General features: G+C 36.2%; 2 protein-coding genes across 7 annotated transcripts; one reads left to right on the forward strand and one right to left on the reverse strand.

Annotated features, from left to right (window-relative positions):
• The first annotated feature begins 200 nt into the window (after nucleotides 1-200).
• LOC117790347 (transcription intermediary factor 1-alpha) lies at nucleotides 201-21,679 on the forward strand. 6 transcript variants are annotated; one of them, XM_034629769.1, is made up of 10 exons: nucleotides 201-1,124; nucleotides 15,296-16,676; nucleotides 17,185-17,268; nucleotides 17,331-17,710; nucleotides 17,767-17,893; nucleotides 17,955-18,232; nucleotides 18,553-18,727; nucleotides 19,346-19,706; nucleotides 19,773-19,896; nucleotides 19,967-21,679. In XM_034629769.1, exons 1-10 carry the CDS (start codon nucleotides 933-935, stop codon nucleotides 20,225-20,227), a joined length of 3,363 nt encoding a protein of 1,120 aa, XP_034485660.1. In that variant the 5' UTR covers nucleotides 201-932; the 3' UTR covers nucleotides 20,228-21,679. The 6 variants fall into 6 exon arrangements, with proteins under 6 accessions (XP_034485660.1, XP_034485661.1, XP_034485663.1 ...); XM_034629770.1 differs by having other exon boundaries at nucleotides 19,970-21,679; XM_034629772.1 differs by having other exon boundaries at nucleotides 19,370-19,706.
• A 251-nt stretch (nucleotides 21,680-21,930) lies between these two features.
• Nucleotides 21,931-26,542, reverse strand: LOC117792837 (meckelin). The gene is given in 7 exon segments (XM_034633129.1): nucleotides 21,931-22,136; nucleotides 22,191-22,354; nucleotides 22,418-22,505; nucleotides 22,561-22,732; nucleotides 23,142-24,322; nucleotides 24,711-25,654; nucleotides 26,308-26,542. Coding segments are annotated over 7 exon segments (2,922 nt in total). The 3' UTR covers nucleotides 21,931-21,998.
• Between the last annotated feature and the right edge of the window lie 26 nt (nucleotides 26,543-26,568).

The raw sequence follows: 26,568 nt of genomic DNA on the forward strand, positions 1-26,568 counted from the left end.
TACCAACATGCATTCCTTTAAAACCCAATAAATTATTATTTAATAAACATTTTAAAAATAAGGTGATTTTATTTGATTATAATATAATAAAATTGATTTATTCAAATGCATTGAATAAATTATTGAACTTTTTTGTGGACTGAACGTGTATGACTACCCGTACATTAGAAATGTCTGGCAACGCTTTTGAATCCAAAATGGCTACGCGAGTAGAAAATTTTTGTACAGAAGAAGCGTCCAAGGAGAGTAAACGCCGTGACCGTGTGTTTTCCTAACATTAATTGCCAATAAAATACAAATATTCATTTGAATAACAAATAAACAATTGTGTTAGCCGAACGCCAAACGTAAATAAACTAAAGCAGTGCAGTGCAATATGATAATAACCTGAAAACAGAGCGTAATCCGAAACAATTTTAAATGAAAGTTTTCGTCTGCGTGAGAATTTGTGCAAAAAGAGTAGAGAGAAAAAAAGGAAAAAAAAATTGCAGCGTTCGAAGTTGAAGGTGAAAAGCAAAATGCCAATGCAAACAAATAATAGTCACATAAATATGCCAATATTAACCAAAATAAACGCTGTGTAAAAGCATTTAAACTTAAATTTTCATACGAAAGCGAAACTATTTTGTACACAAAGTAACTTGATTGCAAGTGTGTGCGTGTGTGTCTCCGTGAGTGTGCGTTAGTGTGTGTGTGTGTGTTTGTGTGCAGGCCAGTTGGCGTTGTTTTTGTATTGCTTCTTCTCCATCTCGTGAATAAATAATGAAATGGAATAGAAATCCTGAAAAAACAAATGATGTTTACCAAGGGCAGCAGCTGCTGGTGAAGACAACAAAGAAATTACAATTCACGCGCTAAAATTAACTGACGCACTCGACAACGTATCCAAATATCCCCATTAACCAAGTCAATACATTGTAACAAATTTCAAAATGGATATGGATCTGGAGAATCTAAAGAATGATTTTCTGCCACTGATCAGTGGCATTAAACAGGAGCAATTGGATTCGGTTGCAGCGGATGTCTTGCCACAAAATCATTTACCCAGCACGGCAGCTACAACATCCACATCCTCCTCATCGTCATCGTCTGTTGGCAATCCGTGTGACAGTGCAGAAAAGCGGGTAAGTTAGAGAACTAATCACTGTTATCACTAATATAAATCTCACTTTCAACGAATCTATTATGTATTTTTGTTGAGGTTAATAACTTACTACACGTGCTCTCATGTGTGCACGCTGCATTTTACAGCGATAAGAAAGAGCTCAACTAAATGATGGGTTGGACAGCTTATCAGCTGCATATGCAGGCTTATCATAATAAAACCGAACCAAAAAAACGACCACTGTCTCGTGCAATTTTGTATGTTATCTTTTCCCATGCCTATAGCAACAACAAACAGCAGTAATAACAAACAAATGCAAAAGCACCCACATACACACATACTCACACATGCATACAGTCACACACACACACACGCAAAAGCTCATACACACACACACAGACACAAAGCAGACGCTTGCTAAAATTGTGTTTCACTTTCGTGTTGAAGTCTCGTGCTGTTTGTTGTTCGGTTTCTGGTTTTGCCGTTTGGCGTGAAAGGCAAAAGCAAATATGTAACTACAAAGCAAAAACGACAACAACAACAATAACACACACACGCTCATTTACTCTCTCGCACTTACACACTCTCTTGATGGTTAAACGCTCTTTTGACGCTGAGTGCTCTCCATCAAGATCAGCTGCATGCAGCGACTGCGAATGACGAGTCTCTTTTACATATGTGTGTGTGTGTGTGTGTGCTTTGTGTAGTGTTTGCAGCCGTCTCGTCGCGCTTGAGCGCCACAAACGTGAGCTCTTCTAAATATTCAGATATTCAGAAATAAAAGTACCGAGCGTGTTCTGCTTTGAGTGCCGTTGGAGTAGGAGATGGAATCATCGTAACTCACGCACACCTGCACACTTACACTAACAATATCAATCATGCACTCATTCAGTCCAGCTGTCTGTCTGTCAAGCAAGTGCTCCCGCCGGACTCTTCCAATGAATTACTCTGTATGCCCGTGCATGCTCTCGATCTTCTGCTCTTCATTTCTCCCAGACTTTTCAGCATTTATTAACCTTCGTTTAAATTCCATTTTTTTTGCTGCATCATTTAATGCTCATTTTTGTTGATGAGTGCTCCAAATTAATTCAAAAGGTTTAAAAGCTCAATTTGATACTATCAAAATGGCTGCCAAATTAAAAATGGCGTATTGCAATAAATAACCCAGCACACATTTGAAAGATCGCTTTAACCAAAATCACCAGAAAGAGTCTTTTTCGAGTCCTATTAATAATTAAAAATATATTAATTTATGATCTGAAAACGTCACTATTTTAATCAGATAGACGACTCGAGAAAGACTGAATGTGCTCAGAATTTGCGCTTTCTACTATAATAATATGCAACTTTTTTCTTTTGCTTTTTATTCCTTGCTGTACATTCTCAATATAATGTACATTTGTTGTAAACTGGTGCTTTTCTCCATTTAATACATTCATTTTGCATGATTTCAGCTGATTTGACAAACGTTAATTGACAGCTCCCCAGTTAATGGTGCAAAGACGAAAAAAGACGAAAAAAAAGAATCAAAAATACAGTCGTGTCTGAATACAGTGAACTTTCGATGTAATAAACAAACTTGGATTTATAGAGTAATCTAAATCAAAGATGGGCACATAGTGGCTAACTTAGCTTAATCAACTATTTTCGTTATTAGTAAACAAATAATGGACGATTATCAGCTCACTATATCTAGACACGTCTGTAAATTGAAATACGAAAATAGGTAGAAAACCTTAAGCACAATGGAAAGAGGATATTAATGACGTATGGACGATATGGCAGCATATGTTTTGTTGTCTGATCAAATTGTAATTAAATGATTATCTAATCGTTAATTTTAATATCACAGCTGGTTGCATTTCCATGTGTTATCTTTATGCTAAATCATTAATGTCACTTTCGGCTTTTTTGTGTGTGTTTGGTGCAGGTTGTAATTATTCATTGAATCTGACACCATAATGAATGGGCCAAGCTGAATTACGGTGGTGGACGGCCATTTTGTTTATTGCCTTTTCGTTGTTGTTGTTCTCGTTGTTGTTGTTCTCGTTGTTGCTTTTGCTTTTTTCGACGAAACATAAAATTAATTCCAAGAATTTGCTTTTAATGATGTGCAATTAACTCTAATTTCACTAGAATATGCAAGCAAAGCAAAGTGCCGATGACCGAAGTGAGGGACGTATAAATGAATAGGCCAAGGGGGGAGTGGGGTGCAGGGAAAGAAGAGCTAAGTAAACGAATGCTACCAAAAAAAGTAAAAAAAAAACAAAGTTTCTAATTAACTTTATTGCTAGGTAATCTTACGAACAGATCTTGGAAAGCAGCTTTTCACTTTCCTGAGTCCCGCTACCTGCCCCGTGCACCTGTCGCTTAGCATTGCATCTGTCTGTGTGTGTGTATCTGTGTTGAGCCCAGTACTCAAAAGGGTACGCAGTCTATTATGTTTGTAACAATTTCCTCGTTCATCAGAACACATCAATCATATTTCATTTAGCACCTATCAAAAAAAAAATTGTGATAGATCGCTTTGATAGAGTTCTTAGCCTAAATCAAAGTTGTCGTTTCGTTTAATGTCGCATCTGCTTATATTTTTTTAAATAACAAAACAATCAAGTAAAATCTTGATCAGTAAATAAAAAGTGAAAATAGTTGAGTTACACTTATTTTGTTTTAATCTTCCAACTAGGATCAAAATTTATTTTTTCAGGCATATATATGCTCGTTCCGTTTGAACACAGAAAGGATTGTGATTAAAACTTTTTTTGTATTGTAAATTTTTTATTTTGTATTTCAATCATGGTAATTGGGCAGAACAGCTAAGCAAACACGAATACTGGGCATCTGACAGTCGAGCGTTCTTACTTATTTTGTATGTATCTAACAGATACACATTTTAATTGCTTTTATGGGCAACGATTTGGGCGTGGCTGGAGACTTAATCCAACCACAGAGCGTGTGTAATTAAAGTTGACTACGCGCACGGATCAGTTGAACTATAAAGAGGGTGGCCTCCAGTTCCCGTCCTAGTCCCAGTCCCGATGATAGGCTACACATATAGCCGTTTGCCTGACTTGGGGATTAGGTACCGCACAGGACATAATCCGATCACATAAAGCGGCTTATAACGCACAATAAAATGAGAAAAGATGAAAAAAAAAAATATATGTGGGCTGCCGCCTTGCCACAAGTTGACGTAACTTTAAATTGAAGCGACTGTCATGCTGACTTGGGATAATGCAGAGTATTTGTGTATGTATCTGGGCAAAAGTTGTATAAGCTGTGTGTATAAATCCTGAATGAGACAGCAGAAACACCGTAGACATAAGCAGATTTACCAAGCTCACGTCGTTTCGTTGCATTCGACAGCTGTGCCACTCCCCCAATCTTAATATACTCCTCCCACCCATAAGCCGAGTTAAAATTTAGCTGCATCTGCATCACGTTTTGGGCCCCTGCGGCTTAACTGTTTTGTATCTACATCAGAGCAACTAGAGACGCCATTTTGGAAAATGTATTTGAGCGTGTGATTCCCTGTATGTGTGCGTGTGTGTGTGTGTGTGTGGAGATTTGCCGTTTATGTCATAGCCCAGGAGCACGAACAGTTGCATCAGGCACAGAAAGAACCGCAAACCGCAGAAGCAGCAGCACCAGCACCAACGGCAACGGCGGTTTTTGGTAAGCTCCAGGGAGACCAGCGACCAGCTCTTTGAACCGTCAAACCCACAATGTCCAATTCATCGTCGTCATTTTCTGAAGCAGACCCAAAAAACCACATGATATATACCCAGTCATAGGCCCCGAACTCAAACCGTATCCGGCTGCTTCATTAGCTTGTGGTTTTTGAATATTTCGTGCTAGCTGACGACTTTACTTTTCCAATAACTTTCCTACCAGATCTGCTCCAAATTCCAATTGCAATTTTAAACATATAAAAACAATTGCTCAAACTTTAAGCATAACATTTAATTTCAAGCAATTATTAATTCCATTTTTACAAGTTTTAAGTGAAAACCAAATTCGGAAAGTGTCTGAAAAAAAATCAACAGAAGCTTTCGTAGTTATTATAATAATTTAGACAGTAAGAAAATATTGAATTAATGATTAGGTAAAATCTTTCTATTTATAATAAAAATAGCTTGAATATATTATGAGTCTACAGATAATAAAAAACTTTTATTAGAGAAAACAGAAATGAAATTCCCAAGATTATTTAGTTCTTATAATAATTATAGACATAAAAAATGTTTAATTAACATTTAAATTAAATCTTTCTGTTTCATATTCATTGTTTGAATATGTCACGATCTATTGAGATTAGGATAATTTAAAAAATAAAAGATTTTGCTTTCCTTTTCTTTACCAATAATTCAGACATAAATGAAAATTAAATAAATGGCTATGCATTATATTGGTACTTAAGAAGATATGTGGCTTATTGACAATAAGATAATCTTTAAATCTGTTTAATTTTCAAAGACACATCGCTAATAAAATTTCCTTGATTTTTATAATTTGGCATTGACGATCGCTAACCATTAGACATTCCTAGTTATTGTTGCTGCTATGCAAAAATGAAGTCTATTTTCTTTAATGGGATATAGTGATTGTTCAATTTGGTCGATAAGTATGTATGTTAATAAACCGCAACAAAACCACTCAGAGCAATCAACTTGAATGGATTGGCATGGAATAAGTCACTAGTTGGCTGACTGACGGCTTGACTATATGACTACTTGACTGCTTGATTCGTTGTCATTGTCGTTATGAATCACATTTTGAGGTCATCGCTGACGGCTGAAACTTATCGTGTTCCTTGCACATTCAATTGTCAAATGTTAAACAAAAGGAGAGCTATCAAATTGAAGTAATTTATTGTAGAAATGAAAAATATGTATGCAAGAATTTTCTTTAGGTTTTCGGAGTGTGAGTTTCTTGCTTACCTTAATGGCAGCCATCGATTTTTTGTATCCCATAAAAACTTATTCTTGGTTCTTTTGCGTGCCATTAACGATTTCCATACAATTAAATCTTTACGACTGCGACGATGGGAATTGATGCAAACGAAGCGAAAAGCAGCACTTGTCCAAAAACAACCGAAAGATACAGTTCTATACATTGTTACACTTTGCTGATAGCGAAGGGTAGAGGAGGTAAGGGAAGGGTCGGGACGGAACGGAACGAAACGGGACAGAGTATTCCAATTGAGCTTAACTCGTTCGTTAGAATTCCTTCAATGATAATCCGCAATCAAATACAAACTCGTACATTTTTATGGCATCATTTTTGTAGCAATTCTTTTTTTTCTGGGTAGCTTAAATTGCGTTATGAAATGTTATGTCAAGTCATTAGGGTTTGCCCATTAGTGTGTCATCATCCCCCTCGCTCCTCACCCCTTTAACTATTCCTGCACCGCAGAGGAAATTGCAGCTTCGCTGCCGGATATGTCGGCGATTTAAGCAAATGGCCCAAACACCACACTACATTGCATATCGTAGATATACGAATAAAAGAGTTACAGTGTCCTATTTAAAGTACCAGCCGTTATTCACTTTTTGATTCGATTTTATATTACAGATTTTTCCATATTTCACAAGATTATGTAATAAGACCACAAGCTTGGTTTATAAACTGATGAAATCTATAATGTAGAAAATATCATTACTGTGCAATTCGAGCTTTTCGACAGTCGTTTCATCACTATTGATTCAAGAAATAAATTTAGATGTTTTTAAACAACTCACAGTGAAAGCGTTAAGAGCCAGAAGTCTGAAATTCATTAGATATTGCAGTATCTGTACAATCTGCAATAAGGCTCAAACAAGGAGCAAAGTTTATGAATATGCAAGTAATTCATGAATTCATGTAACAAATGCTTAAGGACTTAAAAAGGATACGATTTTAAATGAACTAAAGAACAACTCGACAACAGTGACTTTAATTTCTGACAAAAGATACTTCCTAACCGTTTCTTTTTTAGTACCGAAACTAAAACCGTAACCGAAATTATTTCTCTTACAAGAACCGAAAACCAAAACGCTCATACTGGTATGGCTGTAGTAAAGCGGCTAGCTCAAAGAGTTGACCAACTTCAAACCGTCATAACTTGATCAAAACTGAACCGGTTTTCAAGCGGAATGTCATTTTCATCATGATTTGGCCTCTAATTTTATTCTGCCTTCAAATATTGTTCATTTAAAAAATTTAAATATTTTCCACCAAGACTCGATTTTGATGGTAAGGGTCCCCCCTTGTGATTTTCGAAAATTCAAAATTTTAATTTTCAAGTTTTCACTTTTAATCAACTCCCTATATCGTAATTAGTATAAAACAACACTTTAAACTTGATTTAGAGACCTTTAATTTTCTTGTAAAAAATCATGTCAAAATGAAGAAATATTTTGACTTGTAAAGCTGTTAGCTCAAAGGCTTGAGAAACTTCGAACTGTCATAACTTTGGCAAAGCTTTACCGATTTTCAAGCGGAATGTCATTTTGATCATGGTTTGGCCTCTTCATGTAATCTGCATTCAAATTTTGTTTATTTAGAAAATTTAATTATTTGGACCAAGAGTCGATTTCGATGGTAAGGGTCCCTTTGAAAATTCGATAGTTCAAAATTGAGCAACTTCAAACTGACATAACTTGAACAAAACTGACCCGATTTTCAAACGGACTGTCATTTTAATCATGGTTTGGCATCTTAATTTATTCTGCATTTAAATTTTGTTAAATTCTTTCAAAAAATGATATTCCTCTGGAATAGATATTTACTTCGATGTCAAAATTAATATAAAACGACACCTCAACATTTTAAAATGTTTCAAAATTATTTTGTTGTACCGTTGCCTATATATAAATTACATAATTTAATCTTATATTTAATTTTAAGTTAATTTTGGTCAACTGCTCTTAGTTAATGTTAAATAAAGAAAAATTAAAATTACATCTCAAGTTGCGTAAGCGACGATGCGGGTATATAATGGGGGTATATGCGGGTATAAGATGGCCTAATGATCCATTTTTTTGAAAGAATTTATTTTATTATTGCTTTCCCTGAAAAATCATTCTGATTTATTTAAAACAACGTAGACTGCACAAATGTTATAATATACAATACCCATTTAGGATAATCGTAATACACTTTCTGAATAAACTTATAAGAATTATTAAAAATTATTTTTATATTTGTATATTTATAATTAAGTTTTGTTTTCTCAAATCGAAAGCAAATTTAAACTAATGGAAATCGGACTTTAATGTTTTCTATAAAATATTTTTTGGCCGCGAAGATATTTAATTTTGTCTTAATGTATTTTATGAGTTTCAGTTGAAGCCACTGCACCTCTTCGGGCCATTAAAAAATTGTTTCAGCTGGCAACTGATGGTTCGCGGCCAAGTTGCGGTCCTGGTCAACGCTATCACATAAATCGCATCACCTTTAACGGTCTGGCGTACAATTTATTTTTATTTTTTGTTGTTGTTGTTGTTTAGTTCATTCGCAAGTTTCAGTCACAATCAAGTTTTTCGCTTTTATTATGGGGAGTATAAAATATTTTATTGTGCCATCTGCTCATCTGCAATATCTTTTATTCGCTCTCACTCTACACATTTGGAACTGGTTGTCCTTTTTGCTCTTTGTCGCTCGCTTGCTCTCTCTTTCTTTTGGTGCAATTTATGTGTGGCATTTCGAATGTTTTATCTTTGCAATTTTACTTTATTGCTTAGCCTCATAAATATTTCAAGAGCCGAGTTTTCTTTTATTCATTATCCACGGCACACAATTTTGTAAGAATTTTTTGCCTTTGATGTAGCGATTTTTGACACCTGAGTCCAAAATTACAGATTTGTATAAAGAATTTAAAATTGAGATTTTTAAATTAAAATTATGATATAATAATTTTAAAAATTCCTTTAAAATCGCAAACGTTTAATATTTGTTCATTTTTTAATTGGTTTTAATTGAATTGTTTATTTAAAATGCAACCTATTTTTTGTCGATTGCTTTGTCATTAAACATATAACCAAATGAGAAGATTCTCGAAGATACTGTTTCCCTAGCATTGGGTTTTTACTGGGAATGTTATCAGCAATTAGTCATAAAAGATGAAAAAAAATTTCCCATTACTTATATTTAGGTGTATTTAGTAATTAATCATAACTATTACTAATCACGTTGTTCGGTTGAACTGTGTTATTACCAGAAGGCTAAAAGTTATCTTATATTATCTCAAATTTGAATCTCTGTTTGAAATGCTTCACTGGTCTGTAATTTGATTCTTTCCAAGCACCATGAATGATGCATAGCAAATGAGTTCGAGTTGCGCATGGAAACTGTAGCAAATTAATTTCCATTGAAGTGCATATCAAAGATAACTTAATTAATTTATTTTGACAAAAGCGAAAATGAGCGAGACATGTGAAGGGGTCATAAATAAGCTGATGTTTGATAGCAAGGATATTTTTGAATGGCTTAGGATGCAAATTGTATGACTTGTCTGGGCTGTCAGACCAAGCAATCAATATACCAGACCTAAAGTTGTAACGTGTCCCAGGCAGAAACTGGAAATGCAATTAATTAACAGTCTCTTGTGATTGTTGTTGTTAATTCAAAGTGTACTTGTATTGTGTAATGCATTTGCAAAGTTCAAAGGACATTGGCTTTTATGTGTATTGAAGCTTTTCAGATTGCCTGCCTTTGAATGGACTTTGGCACTTGCTTTAAAATGTTGGTAAAACAATGGAATTTACAAATATTGTTGTGTGTGTTTGGCATGGAAACTGAAACCCAAAGATAGAAATTACGAAGGAGGTGTAGAATTTTCACATAATGGCCGGTTAAAATCAAAATACAACAGGCTCGACCAGCAGGACATGCAGCACAACAACAAAAACAACAACAAAAACAAGAAGACAACGTGCTGCGTTTGGGATTTCAACAAAATGGCCGCTGTGTACCACCCGCTGTCCATCAGGATTCATGACGCACACAGATGATGCATGTCCTCTCTCAAATTGCACTGATTTATGCGCCACCCAAGCTGAAAAATTGTTCGTCCAACTGTCGGACTGTCCTCGAAAAAGTCATATAAATGCAACACAACAGCAACAACAATGAAAATGTAGTCTGATATTTATCATGCTGCTGCTTTCACTGTGAAATACCAATTGCTTTTCACTTTGAGATCAATTTTCTTTGTAATTTTGGCCTTATATTTAATTTAAGGCCACTCGCTTCAACTGCATATTTATGATTAAAACAAACAAATACACATACATTACATTATTTCCAGTCATTTTCACAATAATTGATGCAAGAGTCAATAAACTAAAGGACATGTCTATTCAAATTACTACGAATCGAGCACATTGCACACTTTTCAAATTAAAGTAATTACGTGAATTTGTGATAGAACTATAATAATCCTATAATCATTATATAGGCACATTCACTCTGCTACACGTTCCTCTAATTGGTTTGTACAACTTGGTTGCCCATTTAATAGACCAATTATTAAAGAGATTACAAAGTTGCAAAATAAGTGCCATATGATAAAAAAAAATCAAACAGGAAATGCGACTCTTTAACATGGTGGTTAAGTGATCCGAAATTGGAATCATACAATGTAAATGAAACAAATACTTTAATCTTGACATAACAAAAATACATCAGAATTTTAACCCAAAAGCCCTCAAAACAATGTTTTAAATTTTGAGAATTCTAAAGCTATGAAATACTGATTACGTTTTCTTTAATAGGTATGTGCCTTTCTTTTGATGGCCTGTCAAAAATTAAGTCCTACTCTCTTGTCTCTTTTATGTTATCTCTGAACAGGAAAAGCGAAGGCTTAACTGAAAATCCAATTTGATGTGAGCACGCAAATTAATGGAATTATGGATGTCAGGGCAAAAAAAAAAAATAATAATAAAAAAAAATGTATTTGGCATGTGAGATGTGTCTGAAAGTTGTTGGCAGTGCGACTTTTTACAGATTTTTGCTTTTTGTTGTCATCCTAAAGGGGGATAGGGATTGTGCTGTGGCATGGGGAATGAAATATAGTTGTAGAACTTCTGTCATTTTCACAACAAAGTTTGCTAACAAGAAAGAAAGTTTTTTTTTTCAATTTAATTTTTGAAAAGGAAAAACTTATTTCTCATAAATTCGCAGTGAAATGTGAAACGGCTTTAAAAGGCTTCGCAATGCCGGATGAAAATGTGATTACTTTCATCAAAATTACATCAATCATAAATGCACTTATTCAACGCCAGACGTCATGCAGCCATTCCATCATGTCAGCACATTTCTAGTGCTTCGTGCCTTCAGGGCCATTGTTGTTCAATCTCATCTTGTTGTTGTTGTGGCATCCTTTCGACATTTTCTAATTGAAATTGAATTCGAATTATTTAAACATCCGTTGTCAGGATCCCCTGCCAACCAAAAACGGTTTCTAATGGCTATTTTAAAAGCAAGGAGCAGAGTTTCTTTTTGTCTCCTTCCGTGACCCTTAATTGTCAATGCTAAAATATATATAAATATATAATATAGTTATATATATATAATATATCCAGGAATTGGTTTTCCCTCCGCTTCGGTTTTTCCCGAACAACGCAGTGATGGTAAACAATATTGTTTCTCATCATGATCGAAAAAATAGATCAGTAGTTATGTCAGCTTTAAGTTTTGAAGAGACAGCTCCGCAAAGTGTGGAATTAAATTAAATAAAATGGCTTAAATTATAGATAAAACTAACATATTTCTAAATTAAGTAAAGGATATCTCAAAAGTGGAGACTTCACTATAGTATTCTTTGTTGCATAACTACAATTTCCAATCAAATTTTGAAACAGTGAAATACCTCTAATTTTTTTGTAATTTCTTTAAAGCTATAATCAAATTTTTGGGATTTTTTGTGAGCTGTTACATTTAGTTCTAATCTGTATGGGGTTAGGGATCATTATTTCAATAAAGTCAATGATTACAGTACGGATTGGGTTTCTCCTTTGTTGACGCATGCAAAATACGCTGATAAACTTTAATCAGCATGGAATTATCAGTAGTTGACTAAACTGCAGGAATTTTAGGTACTTCACAGACATTGTGGGCCTGTATACCTGTTTTGTATAAATATTTTAATCGGGATTTAATATTTGTACAGTCAAGTAACAAAACAATCTGAGCCCTTAAATACCTGTTACCAAAAAACTTATACAGAAGATGCCAAAACTGTGGCACCTTTGTCTTTCACAATATCCGGTTAGATTTCAACCCCTATTTTTGGTTACGTGAATTTTGATCCCGGAAGTGATGGAAAAATCGATTAAACTTTCGGGTACCTTAGAGCTTGATTGAAAACCCAATTAATTTAAATTACTTGCATAAAAGAATATATGTAATGTTTGTAAGATGTTGGCCAAATTGAGCTGCTAACGGGCTGCGGGACGCAAGGCAAATAAAAAACCAGTTTGCTACCCGTATCCAGTTTATGGCAAGTCATTTTCAATGAGATTTAAAGCATGGGGGTAGCAGCTGGTTATACATATATTTATATATATATATATATATATATATTTTCGCAACTTTTTTTAATGGTATGTCAGTCGCAATGGACTTGAGCAACTTTAAGTGGGTTGCGTCGAGCAAAACGAACCGAGCCGAGCAATTGTAAGAGCCAAGACGAGACAAGCCGACCAGTTTTCGAGGCCCACAATTGGGCGAGCAAGCGCCGCGAGCGAGGAGAATGTGAGCAGCAACATGGCCATGGAACATACATTATGATGAATGGCTTTCAAGTGGAACGTCGCCCCCTAATGCCCTGACTTTGTATCCGAGTCTACGAGGTTGAACTGATAAATCGTTAACCTAAGTAAAAAAAAGCAACTTTTCTAAAAACGTTATTATTAATTGGACAATGTAATTCATTATCTGATATAAAGTTTTATAAATTGCGGTAACACTATTTAATTTTGTTAAAAACCCTATAGTGAACCACCTTAAATATTTTTCGTTTTCAACAGGACACGCACCAGAACATAAGAGCTTAGTTCCTAATGCAAAATTGTATAAATAGATCGTTATTGGATTAAACAATATGTTAATTTAGAATAAAATCAATCCCAAACGGTGTGAAGTGTACAGTATTCTAGAATTTTCTTAAATCAATTACGAAATTTTTAATTTAAGTACAGTTTTTCCTTTCGAATTTATATAATTCACAAGGGAATCCTTGTAGCGCCTAGGATGAATAATAATAATATTAGGTATTGCGAAAAGCATACATTAAGACTTAAATCTTAGAATTGTTCGTACGAATAAAAGAGATTTCACTAAAATAAAAGTTAATCCTATTTATTGGAAAGCAAAAAGAAGTCGCAAACCGCCAGATAAAGTTATTAAAAAAAAAAAAAAATCCATTCAAAAAAGTTGAATTTTCCTATTATGGCGAATGACTTATTAGCCCACCCTCGTATGTTGTCTGCAGCACGCTGCGCGTGGGCATGTAGCAAACTTCCCATATATGTCTCTCTATATATATATTTTATATATAATATATGGAATACTATAAGTATAAAATGGCTGTTGCCTGATGATTTATGAGTGCCGAGGCGTATTTCGAAAGTTGAGAGAGATTTATTTTGATGAAAATCGAAGCAGACTTTCTCTATTTCTCTATCTCAGTTTCTCTTTGACTGACGTCAGCAACAAAGCTTAAGATGGATCGTTGGATCGTCTCGTTGCATAGGAGACGGAACTGGATCCCCATTTTGGAGTGCAATGGCGACTCAGAAATTTGCACAACAGTACAATTCGGACTATGGGGCATTCATCAATGTCCATGGCGTTTCCGTTGTCACACACACACACTTATATATATATAGAGATTGACTGGTTGCATGTAAAATGCTCGCATACCAATGCAGTAATCTTTATCGAGCAAAAGCATAATCAATCAATTGGATTTATGTGCTCCAACTCAAGATAAAACTAATCAATCTTGCCCGGCGACAGTCAGAGACGATGGCTTCCAACAGCAACAGCAGCCGTTTTATTTCCCCTCCCTCTTTATCTCGCTCCTCGTTTCATTCAATTCTATACTATCCCCCAATTCCATTATGGAGCGCTATACTTTCGTTTGCTGAGCTCTGAGCTCTTCTTTTATCTTTGTGCATTGAAAAATTTATGCTCTCTTGTCTCGTTTAAAAGTTAGTGCGATTAATTATAAAGGAGAGACTGAAACTGGAATCGATGTTTCCACTGTTCATTAATAACCTTTGGTTGAGGATAATACCCCAGGGAAATTAGTATATGTTCATTAACTATTTATTACAAGAAAACAATTTTTCAAATTTAATTTTTTTAATCTTACAGTACTTATAATAAATTAAAAGAAAAAAAAAGAAATGATATTAAACGACAAGACTTCTTAATTTTTACTAAATTTAATACAAATCAAATTTCAAAAAAGTCTTTAATCTGAAATAAAAAAAATTAATTTGATAAATTTAATGAAATTTTTAAATGTATGCACTATTATCTTTATATTAGTCTAGCTTCAAAATAATCTATTCGACAGATTTATTCAGAATTCAACTACTTTACTTTGATAAACCAATCACCTGCTATATTTTTGGATTTAATGAAAGTTGAGAAAGCGAGAATTTCCCTGCATTGACAACAGCCAGGCTATGGCTTATCATAATTACTAAAAAAAAAGAGGGGAGATAAGATAAGATGAGATTAGATTAGGGACAGGTAGTAATAAGCCATCAATCATATTTATTGGTCAGGAAAAGTGTCAACCTTATGATTGTAAAAGTCACTTGAATGAGCAATGCATTGTAATACTTGTTTAGTGAAAGAGACACTCGTCAGATATATTATGCTGATTGTCCTATCCAAAATATATTGACTCTTGAGGGGTTCCACTCAAGATAACTAAATGCGAACCAATTGATTATGTTATTAGAACATGTGCTTAAAAAGTACAACTAGACATCGGTGATTTTTAGTTCCTGTATATTCCAGACAGGGAGTCAAACCGAAACAAAATAGATTCTACTTTGGTTTAATCCTTTCGGTACCGGTATTTGACTAAGTTATGAATGTTTAAAGTTGGTCAGACCTAGTCCATTTTTATATCCTTTATATATAATCTTTTCCCTTAGTAACAAAATATTTAATTTTCTTGTCTTGCAGTCGGAATCAAATTCGTCGGCATCCGCTAAGTTTACGCTCTTTAAGTGCGTCTATTGTGCCCAAGTGTTGGGCATAAATGATCGTCCTAAATTGCTGGAATGCCTGCACGTGGCATGTGGTCAATGTGTGAACACAAAGTTTTCAGAATTGGATCGTTCGTTGCCGCCGTTAATACACTGTCCAGTGTGCGATAATGCTTCACAGAATGAATACATTATTGAGAATCAGTTCCTGATCGAGCAGTGTGCTATTGGAGACAGTGGCGATGGCAATGGTTCCACCGATGGACTAAAGAGTTCGGTTACGGCCAATATACAATGCAGCAGCTGCTCGGATGGAGCTGTGGCCACATCATGGTGTGTGGATTGCTCGGAATATATATGCGATAATTGTGTGCAGGCGCATCAGAGACTCAAAATAACCAAGGATCATACGATCAAGCCAAAGGATGAGGCCAACAATGAGCAGCTGGTGGGCACTGGTGGTGTCGATAAGCTTCATATGTGTCAGCTGCATACACAGGAGAAGTTGTCGCTGTTCTGCGAGACTTGCGACAAGTTGACCTGCCGCGATTGTCAGCTGAGTGATCATCGGGATCATAAGTATAAGTTTGCCCATGAGATTGCAACGGAATCGCGACAAGCGCTATCGACACTCGTGTCTGAGATTAACTACAAACGCTTCCTACTCTCGTCTGCGACAAAGGTGATCGATGATCGCCAGCAGCTGATACATGACAAAAAGAAGGATCTGATCAAGGAAATAACCGCCATGGTGGTTAAGATCACCAACACGGTAAACATGCGTGGCAAGCAGCTGGTTATGCGATTAAACGAGGTCTGTGACAGCAAGCTGAAGGTGCTCGTCGAGAAGAAGGAAACACTGCAGCTGCTCTCCGATAACACAGATCATTGCATCGAATTTATGCAGAATGCCCTTGAGAAGGGCAGCGACTTTGCGATATTATCGAGCAAAAAATCTCTTGTGCGTCATCTGCAGAAACTCAAATGCCAGCGAGCGGACATACCAAATCCAGAGATTCCTGTGCGGATTCAAGTGCAGCTAAATCAAGTCGCCGAACTGCAGAAAGTCATCTCACAGCTGGGCATTGTTATTGTCGATGGCAAGCCATATCCACCGGCTCCAGCGCCCTCGCCAAACGGACCGGCGCCGCCCCCACCGCGACAGCAACCCAGCCCCAATATGGCACCACCATTACGTCCCGGTCTGCCGCCGGGCATGACGGCGGGCCTCTCACCCAACGGTCCACCAGGCGGCTTTGGGCCACAGAACGGACCGCCCATGTACAATGCGGCTGCCCAACAGCAATTCAACAATCTGTCCATGAGCCGCTCCTTTCCGGGCGATGGATCAGGTAAGGGTAGGCACCAAATCCGACTTTTATTTTAATTTATCATGCAGAAAAGTCTGCGCTTAGTTGAACTCAATCAATGAACTTAATTTTTATATTTAAAATAAAAATTATTTATTTAACAATTTTTATTCTTTATTCCCAACTCAAAAAAACCTATAAAAGTATAATTACATTTAAATTTTTAATATATTCATAATTCCATATTTTTTAATTTATTATTATAAAAATTACAAGTGAAATAAAATAAATAATTATAGGTGATTTTTCGAGATATTGTAATTAAAAACAGGAGTTCAAATCAATTAATTAAAAAAACAGTTTTAAATTTAAAATTGTTCTTTTCCGGGATACTCCATGCAAACAATATTAATATCAGAATTTTATCACGCATCTGTATAGTTTTTAAAGAATATATATATATTTTTTAAATAAGTTCATCATTGCACTAAACACTACTTATTTATATTACCAACACTTTCATTACCAAGTTCACTTTATTTTTTTGTGTTTGCAGTGCGATTCGGTGGCATGCCGACTGTGGGTATGCAACGTCAGGGTCAACCACATGTCAGCTCCTCCACACATCCGCAGAATATGGGTAAGTGAGATAATGAAATGTCTCAAATGAATTGTGATTAATCTTGTGCCTCTCCCTCTTAGATATCAGTCTGCGTGGTCTGTTGAACAATCAGGCGGCACAGAGTCCAACCGCACATTTGAGCTTCAATGGGCCACCCAGCTATCCAGGTGGTCCGCAGGGCAATCCTTCGCCGGCACATCAGCAGCTGGGTCCACAAATGCGTCCACATTTCATGCCGGGGCAACAAAATTTTGGCCAGGGTGGTGGCCCGGGCGGTGGGCCGAGAGACAACAACAGTTTTATGAACAGTAATGCGCGCTTCCAGACGCAATATCAGCGCCATGTTCAACATCAAGCAGCTGCGGCTGCCATGGCCGGAGCTGGCGGGGGTGGGGGCGGACAGATACCCTCACCTGGTGCCCTGCAACGACCACCAATGATGCCCAATCCAATGCAGAATGTAAGAGCGCGCGAACTGCAATACTTAATTAATTTATTAATAAATTATAATTACAGGCGTTGGGGTTTCATGGGAGCCAGGCTGGCTTTAATGCTGGCCCACCACAAACGTCGCCGCAACTGAGTAGCGCCATGCACAGTCTGGCCAAGTGGCATATACCACAATCCGCGCAGCAATCCAGCAGTAAGTATGATTACCAAGCTAACATCTTCTGATTTCTGTTAACAATTGCAATTGTTTTCAGTATGCCAACAGCAGGGTCCTCTCTTACCATTCGCAAACGGTCGACAAACATCAGAAAATTTTAAAATCTCATTGAAATCTCCAAATACTCTTAAGAACAGCACACCACCAAGTTTAAGCATAGGTGGATCAGCGCTTCCGGGCTTGGGCATTAGCCCAGCCGCCGTCAACTGCACAGCACAGCTGAATGCCGCTGCGTTAGGACTTGGTCCAGCTGTTTCTATACTCTCCAATGTCACATCGACAAATCCAAAGACACCGAGCCCCAGCACGCATGAGGTAAGCTCACTTAACTTTTAAATGTCAAAATATTTGTTGAGATTTGATAATATTTATTGAAGTAATTTAAACTCATTTTTAAATCAAAAAAAAATGTATATTTAAATAAATTTTAATAGTTCAATACATTATTATTGCATAAATTATACTAAAAATTAATATTTGAAATATTAAATTAATTTTTGCCTGTCGATTTTTTTACTCTAAAAATATTTCCGAAAAATAAAGTCTGTCATTTACAATGTTTTCGAAAGCAGTTATCATAAAAAAAAAATCCTAGAAATCTGTGCATTCTAGTTAATTTCAAATATTTCGCACAGAACTCCAAGGACTTTACTGAACCTATAGACAAGGTGCGTGATGACTCAATTAATGATCTGATTGCAACGATTGCCAAATTGGACTCGAATGGTGTACAGGTGCTGCCTGAGGGACGCACCAAGACCACCTCGCCACAGGTGCACAGCTCAACGGATTTATCCAACACTCAGGAAGGTTAGTACAATTTGTTAACTTTAAAGTCCATATCAAATACTTATTCTTTGGCTCTTTGCTAATTTTATGGGTGTGGGGTGTGTGTGAGTAGGTGGCGTTGTATTTGCTGTCTTAAAAAAAAAAAAATATAAAATATTATTTAAGTAGTTGCTTAAGCATAAATTGACATAGGATTAAGTCTTTTCGATAAAACTACTTTTTATATGACATTTGATCCTCGGATTGTGGTGAATATTACTTAAACTATTACTTACTTTAAAAGACTTTATTTATTGCTGTTTATTTAAATACATTGTGTGAAAGTACAAACAACCCATGATATTTAATATTTCAATTCTCATATAACTTTGCTTTATTTATTTCTATTTTCAAAACTGCCAAACTCGTTTTCGAAAAACCAATAATAATAAATACAAAACCAATCTAAACGCGCAAAAAAATCGTACGAATCAAATACTAACCAATAAAATATCTATTGAACAAAAAAAAAAAACAAACCCAAATCAAATCAAACAAAAACAATTAAAAACAAACACAATACATCTACACAACTACACACACAACCCAAATTATAAAAACAAAACACACAAATGCAAAACCCAAAACTAATCATATCAGTTAATAATAAAAATGAACAAAAAGATGATCCCAATGAGGATTGGTGTGCCGTTTGCCTGGATGGCGGTGAATTGATGTGCTGCGACAAATGCCCAAAGGTATTCCATCAGAATTGTCACATACCCGCGATAAGCTCCTTGCCGGACGAGAGCGAAAGCTGGCAATGTCTGCTGTGTGTCAATCTCAAGGAGATGTCTAAAACCGAGGGCACCGAGAAGGCGCAACCAGGTGAACTGAGTAGCCTGGAGCTGAGAATATTGCAGCGCATATGCCTGGAGCTGTACTGTCAGTACGAACAAAGTCTTAACTTCCGTGAACCGGAATCGCCAGCCAACTCACAGTACTATGAGATTATTTGCAAGTAAGTAAAAGCTCTTTCTTTTTATTAAAATAAAAGTCATGCTGATTAATCATTTTACCACTACAGCCCCATGTCTTTGGATGTTATACGCACTCGTCTGGATCCCTCCAGTCCCAATCATTACAAGGACATTGCCGGTTTTGTGTCCGACGTACGTCTGATATTCAAGAACACATATCTTTTCTATCAGGTGAGTGAATCATGCATTCTTTTGAGCTGCCTCAGTTTTATACATATGTGCTGCACTTGCTTTCACACAGGAGGATTCGAAAACGTACAGCAATGCCAAGTATTTGGAAAACTTTTTTGAAGAGCAGCTCGCCAAATGGTTGCCCAACTTTGGTGGCAAAATCGGCAGCGGTGCTTCCACATCTTCGAATTCACCAAACTTGATGGCAGCAGCTGCTGGTTCTCCTGCTCCCATTGAGAATGGACGTAAAAGTTGCGGTTCCGCTTCGTTGGCAGACAGTGAGGATTCTGGCTTGCCAGCAAAACGACCGCGTCGAACGGTGCATGAATAGAACGAGCTTTTGCCCGACGACAAGGGCAAGGCGCAGTCAGAAGAGCAACAGGAGCAGCTAGAGCAACAACACTCGGAGCAGACAACGCCAGAAGATGAGGGGCAGCAGAAGACTGATTCCAATTTGCCTAATTTGGAGTTGGACTTGCCACAAAGACCACGTAGTCTGGGCAGCAATGCAATACAAGAAAGCGCCGACTATGTGCTTCAATTACTGCATGCATATGCCGCCGCTTTTGGCCTCTAAGCTGTCAGTTAGGGTGACTCACGAAAGAACATATCCACACAAACTCGCAGTTACCAAGTTATAGTACACCATTGTTGTAAATTAATGAATGGCGCTAAACAAAAATAGTTACATAATAATCTTTGAGAAAATATTTATATTTAAGCATTTAGAACAAAACCAACAATAACAATTGTAAATATGCCAAGTCATTTGATATGATTTATTGAATAATGGAATAATGCAAGCATCAACTCGATCGTCGCTAGTTAAGTGAACTGCAAATATGTTTTAGATACAGTCTTAAGTGTTGATTATACATATGTAAACAGATATACCAAGTAGAGATTAAATCTTAGTTTAAGTTTTGTGAAACCATCCTGTCTTTCATATTAACTTCACTATAAACTCTTGGGTACTCCCAACTCTTCTCTGACCCCATAACTGTAAGAGTTGTATTTACTTTTGTGATAGAGATAAACAATAAAAATGAAAAATGAACAAATTATGTCCTAATATGTAAAATATATATTACTGCATACATGCAACTCATTTTATTTTCTTTTGTTTGATATTTTTTCAATTTTCATCTCTTATGCTATGTACGATATTTATTGCCCATACTTTAAATAAAGTATCAATCTATAATTATTATTTTTTTAAATCCATTTTATCCATTGCACACGCTCCCATTCATCAAACAGCAAACATTCGTATACCATATAAGAAGACACTTGTAATAAGTTGCAAAATAGAAATATAAGTTGAAAAGAATCAATCACACAATATTCATACATATTTATATAAGCATATAGATCTTTTATTGTTGTATGTTTGTCGTTTTAGTATAAAGAGCCGGTCAGGCAAGCAGCCAATCAGTCTACTAGAAATCCCCAATTAGAACCATAATCTTGAACTAATACATAATGAATATACATATTAATATGTAATTGTAATTCTAATTATTTTCACTACATACAACCAGTTAAATGCTGTGCTTATTACCTTATTTTTATCTCGTATGTATGATATCGAATCCAAAAATGATATAGAAAACAAAATCGAAAGAAAACAAAATTCGCAAATATGCGAATATTTTTATAAATATTTTAGCAACTTATAAACAATACCATATCTCCTAAATTGATCTATACAAATACTGAAAGAAAAATAAAGTAGAAGGGGCTGCTTATCCTAATAATGTCACACTTGAAAAACACAATAAAATTAAATATGAACATGAAATTATATAGATGTATTATCGACTATGTATTAATAGAGGAACATGAATGTGTGCTATCCTATCGAAATTACAGCAAACAAAACAATTGAAATAAATAAATGAATAATATAAAAAGCATGCTTAATAACTAAGTGTGTTTATATGTTGAATGCAAAACCATAGAAATTATTTTATCTGTTTTTAGGCCATAAGTTTTATGATAAACACTTAATAATTAACTAATAAATGTACTACCTACTATCAAGTGGTTTTTTAAATAAAAGAAAAGGCAACATTTTATGTTCAAATCAATTTGTTCAACATTCATATGTCAAAGATCCCATCCTCACGCATATATTGTTCATCCAACTGGCTGCGGGGCTAAAGCAGAAAACGCTCATCAATCAATGTCTTGCGAGAGACATTCCGACGCACCCAAAGTCGAAAAATGTGACGCAATATCTACAAAGATTGATAGCCATCATAATTAATACGGACAAGAAAAAGATCTTTTACCATATTCAAGGCACAGGCAACGGCGACGGCAAAGAGCAGACTGGAGGTAAATAGATACATTGAAAGAAGCACAAGTATTTCCAGCACAAAGATATCCACATGATTGCCCAGCAACAGAACGCGGCTAAAGCTCAGGGCGTCATCTATATAAAAAGTTCCCTTATCTGCAACAATAATAAAAATTAAGTATAAAACTTTCTAAATAAATTAGTTTGAGCAGCACGCACTTTCCGTCAGATAATTCTCAATTTCACAATTGAATAGTTTTTCCACCAAAGTTTTCTCCTTTATAATATAGTCCATGTCCTTGATAGCCTGCAAACAATTTTAAATTAATAAATATTCAATATATGTTTGCACTTATTTTTACGTGATCAATGAAGGCACAAAAGAAACGATTGACACTGGCATAGGCAATTGAGGTGCGTTCCACCTGACCGTCAATGCTGGATACCTGGAGATCTTTCTGGTATAGTAAAGTCTGGGATAGACTGCCATGTCTGCTACGTTGAAAAGGCAGCAACAAGCGCTCCAAGTAGATGCTGCCAAGGGTAAATATAAATTATTATTTATCCGGATTTATATTTATTTATTTAAATCAAAAGAAGTCAATAGATAACAATTAAGAAAGAAGAAAAAATATTATAAAATATAAAAGTAAGAATATTTAATTTAATTAAAATAAAAAAAGTTTAATTTTATAACTAAATTTAAAAAAAAAATTAACAATTAAGTAAAAATATTAAACAATATCAAAAAATACCAAAAATGTAAAAGACTAAAATTAATAATATACATATTAAATAAAATAATAAATATACAAATTTTAAAATAAAATAAGTTATTTAAATTAATATTGAACGTTTTGAAGAATTCAATATAACTACACATGTATTCAAATTGAATTAAAAATGTAATTAGATCATAGACAGTAAAATAAAAAAATCTTACCGTAAATTTCGTGGTGGCAGAATTATATAGGCCTGCTTGTCGGAATCCATTAATAGCCCACGTCGTCCACACATATTCTGTGACTCGCGCTGCAGCTGGAGGACCATCGAGGACATGTCCGTATCAGCAAAGCCATGAGGCGAACGTCCATGAATGTAATAACCATAGCTCGGTTCCAGAAGTGAAAACAACGAGATGTTGGCTAAACTGCAGAGGTCAATGAACTTCTGCAGAGGATTCGCTTGAAAAAGTCGACCCAGGAGCAATTGGAGGAGATATGTGATTAGATAAACTATGGAGATCAGGCAACAGCTATAACCAAACTCAGTTGGGGACTGCGTAAAGTGTTCCAGCAGCCGATGGGCAGCGACAGCAACTCCAGCTTGAACCAAACTCGAGTATCTTTGTGCCGCACTGAGGCGTATCCAGGCGTTGGCTGTGAAGAGCACCCGCCAGGCGGAGACACTGCTCTCGGCCACATAGGTGCGAACGCTGGAACACAACGAGGTGCTGTCCATATTCAATCGCTGACCCTCACAGCTGCTTCGTGGACGCTCCCAGTCGATGAGGAACAGCTCCAGCTGACTGGCGCGTCTTAGATGCACCGCCAAGTAGACCAATTGCAGGAGAAAGGCTGGATAAATAAGCGCTGCGAGCTGACGTGGGTTAAAGGCTTGGATTGCCAGTAGGAGCAATGCCGTGGCCAATAAAGCCAACGCCACATTCGCCGCCAATTGGAGCAGCAATTCCAAGAGATTGCTGCTTTGACAGAGCTCCGACTGGCGACGTCTTCGTAGATTTTGCAGACGCATCAGAGCCGCAATGGAAGCCAATAGAAGGAGCAACGGCAACGCCAGCTCCAGGAGTAGCTGAGCTGCCACGCCCTGTTGCAGGCGTTCGAAGTGCACAGTCATCCGAAATGGATAGAGTTGATTTAAAGATGCATTTCCAGTCAGTTCAATGTGGCGATAGCGAAGCCTCAATAATGGTAAACCGATGAGATTCCCTGCCTGAATGCTGTACTCCAATTGAACGTGCTCCACGAAGCGCAGAGATCGATAGAGTTGCAGCTTGTGTTTGTCCTCATAGCGTGGATAAGTCTGAGAATGACGATTATCTCTGGGATGGACTGAGATCAACTGAAAGCGCTTGACCAGTTGCCACTCCTCCACCAGTGGACGCTTTAATATGGAGAGAATCAAAATGAGAGAGGTGTTAGAGAATAAATAAAATTGATTGAGTAGTCCTTTTAGGAGGGGATAACTTAAGTGGATCTATACTTAACATTACAGGATTCTGGACAGTACAACCAGAAACTAATTAAGTCAAGTTAGAGGAACTTTAAGCTAAGGTTCTAAGAGTCCTGCTTACAGCTCAAACCTCTTATTCGTTTTCAAAAACTTCAAACTTTTATAACTCTGTCAAATCTCAACCGATTTCATTGCGGAATATAATTTTTTTTTATCATTTGGCCTCTATTTTAATTCTGCATCAAATTTAGAAAATTCATTTTTTGGTCCATTACTTTCTGTTTACATATTTTTATGACCCTATTCTATAGCTTTTTACCTGATTCTCCGGCGTGAGAGTCTCGATGAGGACGGGTAACTGATGCAGCAGGAACTGCCAGTTGCTGCTAAAGTTTAGATACAGGCTCAGAAAATTATCATTGGCCTCTTGGCTGGCCACATCTATAAGTTGCTCCAGACTCAGCTGACAGTTGATTTCCTGCTGATGTTTTCCCAAGCGCATTTGAGGCGGCTTTTGACCTGGACAAAGATTTAATTGACCAAGTTTAAAGCGTCCCCAGCGCTTTAGACGTCCCGTGAGCTCAAAATTAGTGCTAAATATTTGTAGTTCTGATTGATTAGCCGAATGAAGAGTTGTTGTTAACAATTCTTTCGTTGATTTTCCCTTCTTGTAGAACAGAAAAGGTTCCAGAGCACGTGATTGGTCGCCGGAATGAGCATATTTCATGACCACATCCGACATCTGGGTGAGCAGAAATGCGCTGCAGGGTGAATGCTTCTCCATTGAATAATGCGAGAGAACGCAGAGGTTCGCCAACTGCTGGCAGGCACTGTCATTCCTCAGTGCCAGACAAAAGAATGCCACAAACTTAAGATCCCCAAAGTGTAGCCTTGAATTGGAGTTGGGTTTTGGATTCGTTGTCACCTGCCAAAACGCATTGTAATGCAAATATGGACGCATCAGGGAGGCGGCTATGCAATAATCCTGATAGCGAAAATTGTAAGCCGTGTTACAGCTCTGACAATCGCTGTTGTTGCTGGCGGGATTCGTTTTTGTGAGAGCAGTTCCCATTCCTTGTTGAGAAATCGCTGTGGTGTTGAGATATTGGTAACTACACTGCCAAGCTGGCAATTGGATTGGCCAAGTCAATGTACAGTTCTCAGATGGCTTTGTGGAATTGCTGCAGATCTCTTCGCAGATGGGCCAACGTTTGATCTTCTCAAATATCGACACATGTCCAACAGGACATTGGCAGGAGAACCCTGAATGGATAGAAATAAATAATAAATAGTACCAATTAAAATTCAATTAAATCCATTAAGTTAACACTGTAAGGGAAATCCCAACGGGGTAGAATTTAAAGAAATAATGTAGTTAAAAGATAGTCCTAAATAAAGTTTTATAATCCCTATTAAAATCAAGCTGAATGGGGGAATATAAATTTAACCAGGTAAGCTGGAAAATATCAGGAATGTAAATATTATTAAATGAAGAGATATTTATAACAATTTTTTCATTAATATTTTATTATGATAAAAAATACGAGTATATTATAAATAACATGATTTTAGTTTTATTTTAAATGATATCTTAATTTAAGAGATAGTTTCAGAGTTTTTGCCTTAAGTATTGTAGCTTAGTAAAATGAATACTTTTATGACATTCAAATATCCTGATTGTATGAGTAATATTTTATTACAATATGTGTAAAATTGGGTGAAATAAATAGTTTAAATTTAAAAAGTCAATAATTTTGCTCCTAAAATATATGAAAAGTTCAACTAATGCCAATTTCAGTTACTCCTTCCTCATGAGACCCACATAATATCTATGTTATACAAATTGCAACGTATTTAGGTTTCCCCACCGCCCTGTGAACTCTACATAAATTTGTTGAATCAATAGACACACTTACTGTCCTCAGTGGGCTGCAACTCGTTGGTTCCACCGTCTCCAGCCTCGTTGCATGGTGAGCAGTCAAAGTAGTTTAAGTTATAGAACCCGTTTCTGAGACACTCTTGGGGATTTTGAAAGCGAAATGTATGGGGCGTTAGCGATTGTTTTGTATCGAGACCGGTACAGTTGCCAATTTTAATGAAAACTATTGTCCAAAGCAATGGAATGAACAAATTTACCAACAGGAAACACATAATATTTCTAATTATATATTAATTGT

Source organism: Drosophila innubila, assembly GCF_004354385.1.
Source record: "Drosophila innubila isolate TH190305 chromosome 3R unlocalized genomic scaffold, UK_Dinn_1.0 2_E_3R, whole genome shotgun sequence".
Taxonomy (NCBI): domain Eukaryota; kingdom Metazoa; phylum Arthropoda; class Insecta; order Diptera; family Drosophilidae; genus Drosophila; species Drosophila innubila.

Coding starts and splice junctions, on each gene's coding strand:
- LOC117790347 (XM_034629769.1), top strand. CDS start 933: ATGGATATGGATCTGGAGAATCTAAAGAATGATTTTCTGCCACTGATC. Junction 1,125..15,295: donor GTGACAGTGCAGAAAAGCGG/GTAAGTTAGAGA, acceptor CTTGTCTTGCAG/TCGGAATCAAATTCGTCGGC. Junction 17,894..17,954: donor ATCCGCGCAGCAATCCAGCA/GTAAGTATGATT, acceptor AATTGTTTTCAG/TATGCCAACAGCAGGGTCCT.